Below are 17,056 nucleotides of genomic sequence, written 5' to 3'. Positions count from 1 at the left end.
AAAGGCTAAAAAGCATGTTGTTATATATGAGAATAAGGCACATCTTGACTTTAAGCAGCTATCCCCTTCAACACGCCACACCAGTTTTGAACTCTGTTTGTGCGAACTGGGCCACTCTCCTTCACTGTTGTGAACCTCTATCAGAGAGCAGCAAAGGCTGCCAAGCACTCCTATTTTTCTCAACTTGTTGCTGCCAGCTCGCATAACCCTCGTGTATTCTATAACACTATAAATTATGTACTTGTATGTAATACAGAAGGCTATGTTCTTTTGCACTCTTCTCAGGTTATGTGCAATAAGTTTCTTAATTATTTTGTGGACAAGGTTGCTAGGTTGAGACCTCTGCTGATCTGGCATGCATGGTTCTTGCTTTTCTACCAATTGTTTTACCTGTTTTAGTGAAACTGTGTTGAAATCTAAGCCGTGTGGCTCTCCAAATGATGTTGTTCCTCCCCGCTTTCTCAAAAAGGTATTTCCTGCCATCGGACCACACATTCTGAACATACTAGTATACTATACAATACTAGTATTTTGTCTGGTCAAGTACCTAACGAATTTAAGCATGCAGTCATACATCCTTTACTTAAGAAACCAGGGTTAGACAGCTCAGTCATGTCAAATTTTAGACCCATCTCTAAGCTTCCCTTTCTGAGTAAGATCCTGGAAAGGATTGCTTATACTCAGTTGATGGACTATTTGAATGACTCTCAATTGTGTGAAATCTTTCAGTCCGGCTGTAAGCCCTTTTACAGTATGGAGACAGCCCTCGTAAAAGTTATGAATGACATTCTGATAACGACAGAGCGTGGTAAATATGCAGTGCTTGTCTTGTTGGACAAGACCGCTGCATACGTCACAGTGGATCATGATTTGCTGATCTCCCGCTTACAGCACTGTGTGGGAATTTCTGGTTCGGCACTTTTGTGGTTAAAATCTTGTCTCTCAAACTGGACTTTTTGTGTTGTCTGTTTTGTTGAAGCCCCATGTCCCCATTCGTTCGCTTCGGTCAGCTGAGCAGCTGTTGCTTTCAGTCCGTAAGTCACAGCTGAAACTTAGAGGAGCCTGTGCATTCTCTATTTCGGCTTTGATGCTTTGAAATACTCTTCCTTTCCATATTAGACAGGCTACATCAGTGCCAGTTTTTAAGTCCAGATAAAAAAACAAACTATTTTTACTCCCTGGCTTTTAACTCTGTGGGTAACTGACATTTTTATTAATTTTATTGCTATGTTTGGTTTTTGCAATTTTATTACTATATTTATATTTTTATTGTACAGCACTTTGGTCTACCAGGTGTGTTTTCGAAGTGCTATATAAATAAATGATGATGATGATGAGATCGGATGTTTATTAAGACCTTCACTGTGCTGTGTGTGTTTCAGGATCACTCTTTATGACTACCAGGCCCTTTGCAGAGAGTATGCTGGGAGCAGTGACAGTGCACGCACTTTGTCAGATGTAAGTGTGCAACAGACAGCGTTTAGAGGAAGAGAAGTCAAAGGATATTTATAATCTGTGGTTCACAACATCTACAGCTGCATATGTCCTCAAACTAAACCACTGGCCATCGAACATATTTCCGTTTGTGGTTATCATTTGCATGCGGCTGATGCATGTTGAACAAGTGGAAATGAACTACAGCATTTACAACAATCAATACAAAACAAAGCAAATAAAAAAGCTGACCTTATCTTTTCTTTGTCTTTTAGCCATTTTCTGTAGTTAAATGGCTTCTGACTGAACTTGTCATGTAAGAATTTTTGATAAAATATTTGTTTAGTATGGTTTACTCTATTCTCATAACTTTCATCACAAACACTGATTATGTTTTATGTTTCTGCTTTTCTCTTAGTTTCCTGCTAGAATTTAACCTGTACAGCTGGTGGAATATTGATCTCTCAGTTAAAGGTAACCGTAACTTCGTGATGATTTATAGGCATTTGAGATCTGAGAGAGGGAGAATATTTGGAAAGTATGAGCGGCAGAAAGAAAACCTCTTCTGCTTAATGCTGATTTTGTAAAGCCTCTGTGTTTCAGTTAAACCTGCTCTGTTTCACGTTCAGCTCAGAGATCTCGGGGTAAAACCATGATGGTACCATGTGATACAGAATACCCTGCATTTGTGTCTGAACGCACCATCAAAGAAACAACTGGAAACATTGAGTGCGACGGCTGCATCAGGTGCTGCCAAGTGAACTGTCTATTAATCATGAAATAATAATCTAATAGTATCATTTGATTATATTTAACCAACATTAAACTTTTTTTAAAATTAGACTTTGTGTTTGTTTTGCAGATCTTTTGTCATACAGCAGATTCCCAGCAGCAACCTGTTCATGGTTGTTGTGGATAATAAGTGTGACTGCAGCAGTGCTCCTCCAGTGACAATGGATCCCATTGAGATCATATATATCCTTTCTATATGAAGCAGAGACATTTCATGAACTGAAACAAAATAGTTGAAAGTTTTTTAAAAAAAATATTTTGTTTCCTAAATGTGTTTAGCTGGCTGTGAGAAAAAGTGATCATTATGAATTTCATCTTGAGGGGTTTACTATTGAGATGATTACACTTAGGGTTATATTTGAAGTTGTGGTTTAGGGTAAGTGAGGTTTAATGCATGCTAGTTGGGTTTCAAACTTAGAACCATATCTTGTTGATTTATTCTTACACCCTTGACTCCTTTGAACACAACGAGTCACTAAAATGTGAGAGACTGAAGTATCAGAAGGACAGAAAAAAGCCTGAATCATGTCATCCTTTCCACCCTGAGGTATGTGAAAGTGCTGATCTGCACACACTATCTGTATGTATGCAGGTCAACAGCGATACAGTGAAAGCTGACAGTAAAGGAAACACAAATAAGGTTATGTGCTACTCTATGAAAATGTGATAATGGTAATATAATTCCATATAACATCACTGAAACTGTTTTCTTTCTGTAAGAATAACATAATATTGTTATAATAATGTAATAGTAAGTTAGCTTTAGAGATAGTAGTTAAAGTGGTAGTAGTAATAGGGAGCTGGTACTTGATTTTTAACCTACTGGCTTGCTTCTTTTAAGATGTGGGTTACAGTAGTATATGAAAGGCCAGTCCAAACACAATGTGGAGTGATGATGGCATATCCTCTTCTAGCATTAAATGTCTAAAAACTAATCTGTTAATAAAAATGTACATATTTAAAATCTTATATTTAAAATTTTCAGCTATGAATTGTTAACTCATCCCACAATTTTAGAGGGTTGGTTTCTTTGGGTTTATTTTAAATCCTGATTGTCCACATCTGTATTTTTCACTTGTACATTGCAATTCCAAGGGCGATCGTTCTCATCCATGTCACTGAATAGTTATTTCACTTTGTTTTTATATAAATAACATTATATGGGTCAAGTTAACATTATTAAAAAAAGTTATCTAAAGTTATATTCAGTACTGTCATAGCCAAATACAGCTGGTAAGTTTACTAAAAAGCATGTGTACTGCAATATGACAATTGATTGTGTACCTTACAGGAAAATGCCATGGAGTGCGGTTCAGCAACACGCTTCTCCGGTCCCCTAGCAGCAGCTCTGCTGCCTCTGATAACAGCGACCATCAGCAGGTGACCAATAGCAGCTGCAGTGGAAATCAGTAAGGACTAATTCAATGAGAAGAAGCTTATAGACACATAAAAACATGAATTTGCTCATACCTCTAATACAGGCAGTACTCTGCAAAGACAAAATCTTTAGCACTGAGACACATCCATTAATGCAGAGAACAAAAGAAAATGAGAATAACAGGAGTGCTTGGTGACTTTGATCAGCGCACAGCAGAGCATACCAAATAGAGTTTGCAAAATTGCTCTACATGTGTGCTGAATTTATTAGAAGAAAGAAACGTAGAATGCCTCTCAACAAGTGAGAGTGCTTTACTCAAAGTCTAAGACATGCCTTTGTGCACAGGAAGACATTAAATGTTTGATTATTTGTTGTGTCAGGAAAAATATGAAAGCTATTGTCTGCAGAATGTAAAATGCACTTTTGTGAAATGAGAAAAGAATGCAGAGTGGTCTTTGTTTTAGGCAGTAAATCATTACAAACAGTAATGATTTGTTAAAACAATTTATTTAGTAAAATTTATTTGTTTTACTAAATTTGCTTTGATGTCTGTAATGGATCATGTAAAATAGTAGTGAGACATTGGAAAATATTAAATGGCTTTATTCTGTTTTTTTAAAGCAAATTATATTTAAGAAAAGTACAAGGTGCATGAAAAAGAGCAGTGTGTTTGAAGAATGTGGCATTGATGTGTTCAGCCATTTGTCAAGGTGACCACATACTCGTAACTACATGTTTAGGAAAGCTGATGAATAAATGCAAATAAATATTTTCCATCATTTACACATTAAGATACTTTTTTGTGTGGGTGAGTTTGTGTAGCTGAATTGCAGACATTGAATATAAATGTGATGCTATTTACTGTATATACAGTCCTGGAGGAAAAACAAAATATATATATATAAAAAAAACATTACAAAAAATGTGTTAAGCATAAAATAGACACATTAGAAAACAATACTTTTTCAAAACATTTTTAATTTAATCAGGAATTTAACATTTAGGCTATCAAACTGTCTTAAGGCAGTTAAGTTAAAACAATTTTCATTTGCAGTTTACACGGAGTTCACAGAGGTGTACATAGGGTTCACAGTGCTATACACCATACTCTTCAGGGCTGATGTAGCTGGCTTCTTGGGGATGGTTGAGTACAAATGGTATATGTCAGACTGGGGGGGGGAGAAAATAAACTGTATTATCTATTAACTTATATGACCAGCAGATTTAATGTTACCCTTGTGACTAGAGGTGGGAAGTAACAAAGTACAAATACTTGTAAGGTATCTGTATTTTACTTAAGCATTTATTTTTCTGACATCTTTTCACTTTTACTCCTTACATTTTAACACAACTAACACTTTCTGCTTCTTACATTTTCAAAACAGGCTTGTTACTTTTGTTTTAGGACATTTGAGGGGAGTTATTATTTCACATTACTGCATTTACTGTATTTTTGCATTATTTATAGCGCCATAGGAATTAAAGTGGGCCAGTGCTTTTTATGGCAAAACACCGGGACAAGTGCAGATGGGCACAAATTGTGATCATGGTACTTCAGCATCTAGCTAGCTATAGAAGAGGAGTGAGGATAAGGGTATAATATTTTTATGAGGCAGATAATTTCAAATGTACAGAGCCTTGCAAGGGACATGGGAGAAAAAAAGAAAAAGATGTACTTTTGCAAGATCCTGCAAAAGTTTTGCGAGAGATTGAGAAATGCTTCCCCCTCCTGCATTTATTGTACTTGATATTGGAGCTTCAAAGTACTTCAGGTGGTAGTTAATGAACAGTGTTGGGTAAGTTACTTTAAATTAGTAACTTAGTTACATTACTAGTTACTTCTATCAAAAGTAACTCAGTTACTAGGGAAAGTAACTTTGGTTTAACTCAGAATTCTCTTGTTAATGTGTTCCTTCCGTAACTGGATACCCAGCAAGAGTGCCAGTCTTCTAGCTTGCTTACTTGCCACAGTGCACTGTGCCACCTACCAATAGAAAGGAAAAGATAATGTGCATATTTCCACGAGAGAAATCCCACGCCTGGACCGTCATTGACTGCTGCCATGATTCTAGCCTACGTCACAGCGTCATGTGCGCCTTTTACATCCAACACAAAAACTGCAGTCGTGGTGCTTTCGATTGTACTCAGAACTTGGAAATTCTGCCTTCTGAATAGGAAGATGTAGGCAACACCAGACTGCAGATGAGCTGCATACAGGGCTGGACTGGGACAAAAAAATCGTCATTTTGACTAGAGCCCGGCCCACCATTATAGGAAAAATCATAAAGCCTTTGAATGAAAATAAACGATGTTGTGACAGTGATGTACACTGTTCTGATGGTATATATGTATAAATTTATCAATTGTTTGTTGCAAGACTCAGATAAATTTTTTTTTAAAATTGAGACCTTTTAAATGAGAAAAAGAAAGTGTTTCCTTGTGCCCCCCTTTCCCTTTTACTGCCCTACATGGACCCCTGGCAACACTTTGCTAGACCCGCCCCTGCACAGTTACCAGCTGTCAGCTACTTAGAAAAGGATCCTGGTGTTATTTGTCACTCAGAAACAGTTCATAACTTCCCTTCAACTCATTCATGTCACCTAAAAGGTAAACCTGTTTCTCCATCACAGCTCTGATGATCCAGTAAGGACATCTCCTGGTTTCATCTTCATGTTTCCCTCTCACCACATATTCAAACCGATATCATGGCCAGCAGCTTTACAGCTGTGGCTCCAGCAAACATCAGCTGATACTAGAAATTAATATTAAATAAATTCTAACAACAGCTGATCAAGCCTAAAAGTGCTGCTGTTGTTTACCGCGACATCCGCTAGTTTCCTCTTTCTGGCGCAAAGTGGGCGATAAACAAGCAAGAGAGAAAAGCCGATCAGCTGATAATTGATCAGTTTCATGATTGAAGTAGAAACAGGAGAGGGAGGGGAGAGGATGAGAGAAGAACAGGCAGCTGTGCAGCGTAAACACAGAATAACTTCAGCTTTGTGCCTTTTTCATTGTAGCTGAAGTCCGGGACAAACTGTGTTCCTTTTCATCTCAATACGAAACGCGTAATATTTTCTCTGAATACGAGACGATTCCATTTTGTACAGGACGGTTGGCAGCTCTAACAATTAACCTTATGAACAAAATAAAGTTCAACATCAGTAACATAGCACCACCCAGCTGTATAGAAACTTCGTCATGCTAGCTAGCATGCAGTACGAAAAAGTCGGCATAACGAAAATAAACTCCACCTAAACTTGGTTCATATCTGATCCAGATGGACTGCAGGTCATAACTTCTTACCTGAAGTTCAGTTCACTTGACACTCGGACCAGCGGCCGCTTTGGGTCTCTCTTCCTCTTGCCTCCCTTTTCCTTCATCCACCTGCTGGCTTCCACCACTTGCTAATGTTATTGAATCTGTGGAAGCTCCGCGATAGCCACCACACGAAGTAACGAATAACGAGCCTATCTAAATCCCAGTAACGAGTAACGTGTTCCCGGTTTTGGCATGATAACTAGTTATCGTGCTCGTTACCACAATAATAACGTAGTTACTGTAACGCGTTACTTAATAACGCGTTAGTCCCAACACTGTTAATGAATTCAACCAAAACTGCCAGGTCAGTATACTCCTTGTGACGACTCTGCCTGCTTACACTAAGAACCCGCAAGTGTTTGTCTTCCATCGCTATGGTTGATTCCAAGGTCTCAGTACTGACCTGGAAGTGCATGGACTTGTGGGACCTCACAGAGGTAACACGAGATCTCACAAAATTTTTACAAATGTACATCTTGTTTTCTTTTTTTTCTCCACTGTCTCCAATGTTAATTTCTTTAACACTTCTGCTTAAGAATGTCCATACTTTTGCTATCTCTGCTTGTGACATACTTACTTCATTTTTTTGAAGTTGCTGTCCATCTTCTTGAGTAGAATCTGCAACTGAAAAGGAAAATCTTTAACCCCTTAGCAGTCCTACAAATTTACAATTAGTCCCCTAAACCATCCAATGTACCGTGGGCGGTACGTCCGACTGCTAACAGGTTAATGCAAAGCATGTTATAGAAAAAGGTTTTTGAGGTTTTATAGAATTGCCATTAAATTGTATCGTTTACATTCTTATAAATAAGGATACAAAGAAGCTCACCTGGATCAGCAGCAGGTACTGAGCTGAATATAGAGTATGATTGCTCGTTTCCTGGAGGGGACTAGTTTGAAAAAACAAAATAAGGCAGAAGTGAGAGGATAATTATTGAAGAGATGATGGGAAACTTGGAATCGTGAAAAAAAATATTTGTAACAATACATTTAACCCGATACCCTTATAATACACATACTGGAAATTGGCCCCATAAAGAATTTGGACACTTCAACACCAAACTTCTGTGATGTTTCATATGGAACTTAATGAAATTCTCCCAGCTGGAGATTTTACCTGGTTGCCTTCTGTTCCTCAGAGAGTTTAAGTCTATGTCTACAAAACTAATTGTTGAGTCTGTGTTTCCACAGGCCCCACTAGTTTAGAGACTTATTCCTCATGAAGAACGAAAAACAAGACAGAACATCTTCAACCAGTCTTTTACTCGCTAGCGAGGAAAGGCTTGGTCAGAACCAGGCTGTGAAACTAAATGCTCCTCACCTGTCTCTAGATCAACTCCTTCCAAGAGCAGCTCTCCTCGTAGCCTTTTATTCCCATGACAGTTACAGTTTACACGGTAAAACACAAGCACCTCCCACCGAAACACCCCCCCCCCCCCCCACCCCCCCCCCCCCCCCCAATGGTTCTAAGACAAGGCACTGTGGATATGTGTGTGTGTGTGTATGTGTGTCTATGTGCGTGTGTGTGCGTGTGTGTGTCCTCTTGATCACAACATCCTTGGTCATAAGGGGGTAATCTCCCCACACCCAATATATGGTTCAATTCCTGTATTGGTACACCATACACAACACAGGTGAAGCCATAAAACGGCAGGAAGTTTACCAAACAACAGACAGAATCTTCACATGGGATGTGTCTGTGATAAAACACTACAGCCTCCTCCCAGAACCTCGAGAGGCTGGGGAGGGGTCAGACAAAGGAATGCCTTTGATCCTATAGTTTGAACTAAGACTTTACAAATTTAAGAAACACAATGACAACATTCAACAATTTGACTTAACACTAATTTACAGCTAAAACTCACCCAAATCTTAAATGCCCAGAAAATTATTTATTTTTAACTGAGACTCTGGTTTGGAAATTATATCAGTGGCCACTGTGTGGTAGCTGCAGTTAGACAATTGAAGCTCCAAAATCAAGACCACAAATAGTGTTTAAATGAACTTTTAACCATTTCTGTGATCAAGCTTTCTCTCGTGATTTATGGAACTATAACTGGAATAGAATCAGCTCCACATCACTGTTGTAGAGCTGGCATGGAAATACTTTTATGATGCGTTTATCAAAATTATAAATAAACATGTGCCCATCTGACTGCCAAAACAGTCCTACCACACATGTGCCGTACAAGGTTCATCCTACCTGACACATTGACATGCAAATCAAACATGTAACATAATAACCCAAACAATGCCAAAAATGATCTTCTATGGATTGACTCTAATAATTACTGAGTATACATCACTGATGTTGTTATGATTAGTGCTGGGGTCATGACTCAAAAAACCAAAACAAAACTATTACACTGAACAGTTTTCTTAAAAGCAATGCTGTACTTTTTTAACTACTCCAAAGAGAGAACAATTAATTAAACTATTCTTTACATCCCCTCTGCGAATCGCTATCTTATCGTGGTGGAGGGGTTTGTGTGTCCCAGGGATCCCAGGGGCTATGTTGTCTGGGGGCTTTTGCCCCGTGGTAGGGTCTCCCATGGGAAATTGGTCCTGGGTGAGGGACCAGACAAAGAGCGATTCAGAAGACCCCTATGAACAGTTCACCCTGCCCGGGATAGGGTTACCGGGGCCCCGCCCTGGAGCCAGGTCTGGGAAGGGTGCCTGAGGGCGAGCATCTGGTGACCGGGCCTTAGTCCATGGGGCCCGGCCGGGCACAGCCCAAAAAAGGGACATGGGCCCATCTTCCTGCAGGCCCACCACCCGCAGGAGGCACCGTGTTAACAATGGCTAACACTGAGCAGTGCTGATTTTCTAACACTGGAAAATAACTCAAAATGTTAGAAATATTCCAGTGTTAGAAAATCAGCACTGCTCAGTGTTAGTCTTTGTTAATCTTCAAAACTGACTAGGTTACTTTTAAACATATAACACTGTCAAAAGTGTTAATTTAACACTCAACAGTGTTGTATTTAACACTCAGAGGTGTGGACCCATATAGACACTCTCTAGTGTTTTAATTTAACACTGGAGATTTTGCTGTGTGGTGAGTTGGATCAGGTGGCGAGGGAGGACACTGGACAGACCAAATTTTGATAGAACAGTAGCAGTATAATGTCCTTGTAAGTGGATATCAGGCCCTTGTAGAGCAAAATTGAGTATTTTGGTCTAAATAACCCAAAATGTGATGTCCACATATGTGGACGCCAGGTCCTAGGAGGTTAATGAATCGGTATGAACGCAACACTGCTGACAACACAAAACCCAGCACAAAGAGACTTCAGCAGTGATTCTCCTTTAGAAACATGAACAGGTGGTAGAAATGATGTCCAGTCTTACTGTTCATCATTGCTTTTTTTACCTGTTGAAGTTCAGGGTCTCACTGCTGCTGCACTTGGCATCCACTCAGATTTAATGTCACTATGGATTCTTGGCTAGCTTATCATTAGCATACTTGCAAAGAGCCGAAGTTCTATTTGCACTATAATGCAGTTGTTTCTATTCTTGATGGAGTATGCATTTTACCATCGCACCCTTGTCCATTTGTTCAGCAAAAATAAAAGTAAGGTCCAAATCTGAATTGTAGACTTTGTCACTATCGTCCACCTCTGACCCATGGACTGAAATCAGCTGATTATAGTATAAGTGGCACCTTTAATCAAATTTACAGACAAGCAGAGTAACAATTCAAAGGTACAACCAGTTCTCTGCAAGAAGTGATTCCCATCCCTACTCATAAATATTATCTGAAAATACATGTGACTGCTCACAGTTTAAAATTTCTCTAGCCACAAAGCCTATTAATAGTGCAAACATGTCATTCCATTGACACTACGTGAATTTCAGTATTTTGAAAGGGGTTAAAGAATTTTTTTTTTAAAATTACTTCAAAAAGTACCCATCTACCACAGCTCGAAGTGTCCAGATACTTTTCAGAGCCACTAACTCAGAATGTTTCTCAGAGCTTTTGTTTTTAATTACCACTTCTCCAAGATGCGTTGTGTTCATTAAGCCATCTACAATTGAAAGTAAAAAAAAAAATAGTATAAACATATACATAGTATATACTATAGATAAGAATTGCAAAGAGCTCAAAGTCACTTAGCGTTTACAATACCAGTGCAGTGGGCTTGTGAGCTACAAGAAAAAACAACCAGACAGTGATTTTCATGGACATAATACAGAAACCATTGGAAACAGTTGCAGAAAAAGTTAAAGCATGTCTTACCTGCTGGTAACAGAATTTACTGGAACTATTAAAAAAAAAGAAAACATAAAAGTAATTGCTGATCAAACAACTTTCATGATCCATAAGGAAATATTGGAGAAAAGAAATACTAAAGTAAAACTAAACAAACCAGTTCTGATCAGTAGACACAGAAGCTTAAGTTTTAAGTCACATGACATGAGATGTAATTTAGGCTTGAGATATTTACTTTGGAATTATAATGCTACAACACGCAAAACTATGAGCTTCCATGCCCAATCCAATTTTCCATCTGACTCGACTGCACATGATATCATAGCTATATTAAATTGAGAAAATAAATGAAGCAGATAAAAAGCTCACATATATTTATTTATTTATTATTTCTATGCAAATGTCTATGCAAATCCTGAAAATGAACTAGAATTTTTTTTGTAAAAATAAAAGTGGAAAAACCTTGATACAATTTGCATTTAAAATAATTTTGTCTAATTCTCAATTTAAATAAAAAGTGTATTTGAAGATCATTAAAAGATAAATAAAAATTAACAGCATTTCTCACCAGTTCTTTTCAGATTCCTCACAAGTAGACATCCCAGTAAGACAACACCCACAGCAACTCCACAACCAGTTGAAACCACCAGTTTCCATATCAGTGCATCTGTTTTGCAGCACAAGAGGTCATAAACAAGAAAATCTTACTTTTTCAGTTGCACAAAACTAAGACTGAGACAGTGAAACCAACCATTAACAAATTGTTTACCATAGATGATGGAGTGACCATTTCTAAGATGATAATTTAAAATGTTGGTTACATTTTGAGATTTGTTTTTTCAAAATAACATACCATCACATAGAGATTTATTTTTATTTGTAAATTTGGAGTTTGAAAACAAAGATAGACTTATACCTGTTATTTTTATGAGATTATATAACATGTATCCTATGCAGTGGTGGGCAAGTTACTTTGAAAAGTAATTAATTATAGTTACTAGTTACTTCTTCAAAAAAGTAACTGAGTTAGTAACTGAGTTACAATGTTCTAAAAGTAATTAATTACTTGAAAAGTAACTTGCGTTACTTTAAAAAAATGTTTAACCCTCTGGGGTCCAGGGTATACTTGGCCATTTTTAACTACTTTTGATTTTCCCTCCACATTTCACCTTTAAAAACTATTTACTTTGCCCTGTTTGGTATCATCCTTTTCAGCACAACCTCACGTGTCTAAATTTACAGTCATGTTTTCATTTTGACATACTGTATTAACACAATTGATCTAAAATCAGACACAAAACATAAAATCAGAGTAGAAAAAGTTATATTTTTAACTGTAGCAACCACACATATGTTTAATGAATCATATTTCATAACTTGTCAATTTTAAAATCCTATGCACAAGTTTTGCAAACAATAAAGTTATTTGCATCCATTTACCTTTTACCTTGATTTTTTTAAATAACCATTTCAAACTATTTACAGAACAATCAGCTGTTCTGCATTCAATAAGATGCCACACAAATTATTTGTGCCACTCCAAAACAATAATTTCTGTCCACTATAAAGGAGAACATCACAGCCTGATACCTGCAGGTCTGACAGCAGCAGGTGTATCACTCCTTTTTCTACCTGGAGACAGCAGTCGCCTCATTGTTCTGACACACAACACAAAACACTACACACTAACTACACAAGACAACACATCAATTACACACTCCAAATACGCTAAACGTTACAAATCTCTCACATCTCAAAACTCGTTTTCTCTCTCTATCTGCTCTTTCCTGCTCTCTCTCTCTCTCTCTCTAGCCGTCACTCCTAAAACACTCCTAAAACGACCTCTGTTTGTTTGTTTGTTTGTTTTGCTCATAAGCAGAGAGTGCTTGCTAGCGCTGTCCTTAGACAGTAAACGTGATGAAACTATTGAGGAAAAAACGCTGCCTATATATTGTTTATCATGACTCTGGTTTTACATGGCCTAAATCTAAACTAAATCTTTGCATTTAGTTTTTATCTGAAGCTTACGCAGCATTATAACTTTTTTGGATTCTGAGTCATAAAACAAAGATAAATTCAGATCTGTTACTGTTTTGTAATTAGATAACATTTATGTGGCACCAGTATTTTAAAAACAGAGTAGTGGACAAACTTGAAACAAAAAAAAACAACCAACAACAACAAAGATAACAAAAATACCAAAAAAAAAAAGAAAAAAGAAATGTCACGCTGTCCCAGTAAAATATTTTAATGAAGGATACCTTTATCAACTGTCTCCCCAGATGATAGTGTACCAGGATTGAAGGTTGTGAAATCTGTGGTTCTTTTATCCTTGAGATTTGCTCCTAAATAAACATTTAAAAGTGAAATGTTATAGCACAAAATATCTGTGATGAGGATACTGCATAAATGTATAAATGAAAGAAAAGAAAGTCATTCACTTTGTACTGTATTCATTTGGTTGTGAATAAAATACAGGCGGATAAGATTAAAAAAAATCATTGCATTCTGGATTTATTTATATTTTTTTGTAAATTTGAAAACAGATAGGTTTATACCTGTTATTTTATGTGATTACATAACATGTGGAACAGTAGTGGACAAACTAGAAAATGATATTGCAGGCACACTGTAACAATGACATATGTTCATGATAGATACGTGTGTGAACTTTGTGCCCAGGTGTTTTTTTACCAGGTCTGACAGTGGTTAAATCTGTGGTTCTTCCATCCTTTGAAGTTGTCCCTAAACACAATTTAAGACTGGAATATTACAGCAGGAAACATCTGTGATTAGCATACTGTGAATGAGGTGGAATAGAAAGTCCATTTCTACATCCTTAAATTTTCTTTTTATTTACATCTTTATACAGAAACAGAACTTCTGTAAATTTGGTTTTGTAAAACAAAGATTTAATTAGAACAGTTACTGTTGTGTAATTAAATAATATTTACTGTATGTGACACTAATGTTTTTTTAAATTAGAATAGTGGACAAACTTAAAACACATTATGTTTTATGATGATGATGATGATGATGTTTTATCAGGAATGATGGTTGTTAAATCTGTCGTGCTTGCATCCTTTGGATTTTCCACTGAAGTCACATTTAAAACTGAAATGTTACGATACACAACATCTGCTGTTATGATATTGTATGAATATTTCAATTCCAATGTTATTTATAGAGCACCAAATTACAAAAACAGTTGCCTTAAGGCACTTTATATTTTAAGGTAGACCCTAAAATTATACAATATATAATGTGTTGTATATTGTATTATATAATGTATTATTGTATATGTCCAATATATAATAGGGTAGAATAGAAAATCACTTACTTTGTACTTTAATGGTGGACATGTTACTGTATGGAGATGTTAACTCTCCAGACCGTGCAGTGTAAGAACATTTCAGCTTAATTTCAGCAGGTGATCTGAGATGTGCCAACTCCAGCAGTTTGGTTGCTGTCAGTGTCGTTAGACAGGAAAACCTGTTGACTATTCCTCCACTCAAAGTGTAGAAATCACATTCAGGCACAGAAACAGATGGGGGAGTCTCACAGTTGAGTGTGACTGAGTCTGTCTCTGTGATCACCAGTGAATTAACGATGAGTTTAGGTGGAAGAGGAGCTGAAGAATTGAAGCATTAATTAACATTAGGATTATATCTGTGAACATGAGCAACATGCTAAAAGTATGTGTTACTTGTGTTGAGGCTGCATTAAGATGCCATCAGTAATCAGTGGTAAAGCTACTGACTTTGAATGATGATGTTGGAAAAGTTACTGTATGGAGAGTTTGGTGCTCCAGGCTGCGTTGTGTAAAAACAGTTCAGTTTAACAGTAGCAGGTGATTTGAGATTTGCCATCTTCAGCAGTTCGGTTGCTGTCAGTGTCGTTAAGCAGGGCAATTCTTTAACAGTTGCTCCAGTGGAAGAGTAGAAAGAACACTGAGACATAGGAACAGAGGATGGAGCCTCGCATTTCAGTTTGACTGAATCTGTTTCTGTGATCTCTGATCTGCTCACTGTCAGTTTAGGTTCAGGAAGAGCTGTAAAGTAAGAGAATAACATACATTTAGGCCCATTTATATTTGGACACAATCGTTGATTTTTACCAGTTTATTCCAATTTAGTTATATAATGGGCATAGAGCTGAGTCTGCACAAAATCTGTAGGTGTGTTGGGTATTTGAGGGTATGCAGATTCCAAAAGGATGAAGCATTTCAGAGTTTCAGCTCCTTAACATGTGCCACCCTCTTTTTAAAGAAACTAAAAGTAACCGGACAATTGACTCAAAGGCTATTTCATGGGCAGGTGTGGGTAATTCCCCCGTTATGTCCTTATCAACTAAATAGATAAAAAGCCTGCAGTTGATTTGAGGTGTGGTGCTTGCATTTGGAAGATTTTGCTGTGAACAGACAAAATGCGGTTAAAGCAGCTCACCATGTGGGTAAAACAAGCCATCCTTAAGCTGTGCAGGAAAAAAAAACCCATCTGAGAAATTGCTACATTATTGTGAGTTGTAAAGTTTAGTTTAGTACATCCCGAGAAAGTGAGAAAGCACTGGTAAACTCAGCAACACAAAAAGACCTGGCTATTCATGGAGGACAACAGTGGTGGATGATCACAGAAAAATTTCCATGGTGATGAGAAATCCCTTCACAACAGCCAAACAAGTGAAAAAACACTCTCCAGGAGGAAGGTGTATCGATGTCCAAGTCTAACATAAAGAGAAGAATGTATGAAAATAAATAGAGAGAAGTTCACTGTAAGGCGCCAGCCGCTAACAAGCTTCAAGAATAGGAAGGCTAGCTCATGATCCAAAGCATATCATATCATCTGTAAAAGACAGGCAGAGGCAGTGGGTTGGCTTGGCGTGCATGGCTGCAAGTGGAACTGAGACACTAGTGTTTATTGACGATGTGACACAGGACAGAAGCAGCAGATGATTTCTGGGGTGTTCAGAGACATAATGTCTGCTTAAATCCAGCTATATGCAGTAAAATTAATTGGGCGGCATTTCATAATACAGATGGACAATAACATACACCCAGAGCAACCCAGGAGTTTATTAAAGCACAGAAGTGGATTATTCTTGAATGGCCGAGTCAGTCACCTGACCTTTGTCCAACTGAGAATGCATTTCACTTGCTGGAGACTAAACTTTGGACAGAAAGACCCACAAACGAACAACAACTGAAGGCTGCTGCAAAAAAGGCCTGGCAGAGTATTAAAAAGGAGGAAACCCAGTATCTGCTGATGTCCATGAGTTCGACAACAGGCCGTTATGGACAGCAAAGAGTACCAAGTATTAGAAATTAACATCTTATTTTGAGTTATTAATTTAAATTGTTGTCCAATTGCTTTTGAGCCCCTGTTGTCTCTGCGCACCTATTTCTGGAGCGAACTGTATGTGTATGAATTATGTTAAATATCGTTAAAAGTGACTGTCAAAAGCAATATCAAATTCATAGACTGACCTTTGATCTCACAGAAAGAATCTGTTGGAGAAACAATTAGTTAATAAATTAAATAGTTCCAATAGTAATATTACATTAGAAAGATTAAAAATTCAACTTTACATTTCTATTAAGTGTAAGTAGCAGTATTCACATTTAAACAATATATATGAGAGAAAGTTTAACTTACAGAGAAGGATGACAAACGATAGATGTCCAGTCATGATGAAATCGAGTCACAACTGAACTGGCAGAAATGCCTCCAGAAACTACGTCTACCTGACTTTAACAAACACTCGTCTTTGACACGTCACACACATGTCAGGAAACCAAAGCAGCATCAATATAAAATAACAGGTTCTGACTGGCCACAGAAACACATTCACATAGTCCTCTATAAACCCACAGCATGTTGTATTTTTAGATTGCATTTCATCAGCGCAGACCAACTGCTGCAAAA

General features: G+C 37.4%; 1 protein-coding gene and 1 long non-coding RNA gene across 2 annotated transcripts in view; one reads left to right on the top strand and one right to left on the bottom strand.

Moving 5' to 3' along the window:
- Positions 1–2,426, top strand: part of LOC102193396 (voltage-dependent calcium channel subunit alpha-2/delta-3-like) — a 34,419-nt gene extending 31,993 nt beyond the window's left edge. The window contains exons 32-37 of the mRNA XM_013912958.1: positions 730–926; positions 1,383–1,458; positions 1,710–1,750; positions 1,853–1,908; positions 2,064–2,181; positions 2,297–2,426. Of these exons, the coding sequence (XP_013768412.1) occupies positions 730–926; positions 1,383–1,458; positions 1,710–1,750; positions 1,853–1,908; positions 2,064–2,181; positions 2,297–2,426 (618 nt within the window). The remainder of the gene's footprint in view (positions 1–729; positions 927–1,382; positions 1,459–1,709; positions 1,751–1,852; positions 1,909–2,063; positions 2,182–2,296) is intronic.
- A 5,325-nt stretch (positions 2,427–7,751) lies between these two features.
- On the bottom strand, positions 7,752–11,073 carry LOC102210351 (uncharacterized). The gene is made up of 3 exons (XR_311954.1): positions 11,052–11,073; positions 10,916–10,950; positions 7,752–7,812 (listed from the first exon to the last, which is right to left on the bottom strand). It is a non-coding gene; the product is annotated as an uncharacterized LOC102210351 (long non-coding RNA).
- Between the last annotated feature and the right edge of the window lie 5,983 nt (positions 11,074–17,056).

The sequence above is a fragment of the Pundamilia nyererei genome, unplaced genomic scaffold, assembly GCF_000239375.1.
Source record: "Pundamilia nyererei isolate P.nyererei 1_Seehausen unplaced genomic scaffold, PunNye1.0 scaffold00110, whole genome shotgun sequence".
In the NCBI taxonomy this organism is placed as follows: Eukaryota; Metazoa; Chordata; class Actinopteri; order Cichliformes; family Cichlidae; genus Pundamilia; species Pundamilia nyererei.
The sequence above is the reverse complement of the archived record's forward strand: the minus strand, read 5'-3'. Positions and strand labels throughout refer to the sequence as shown.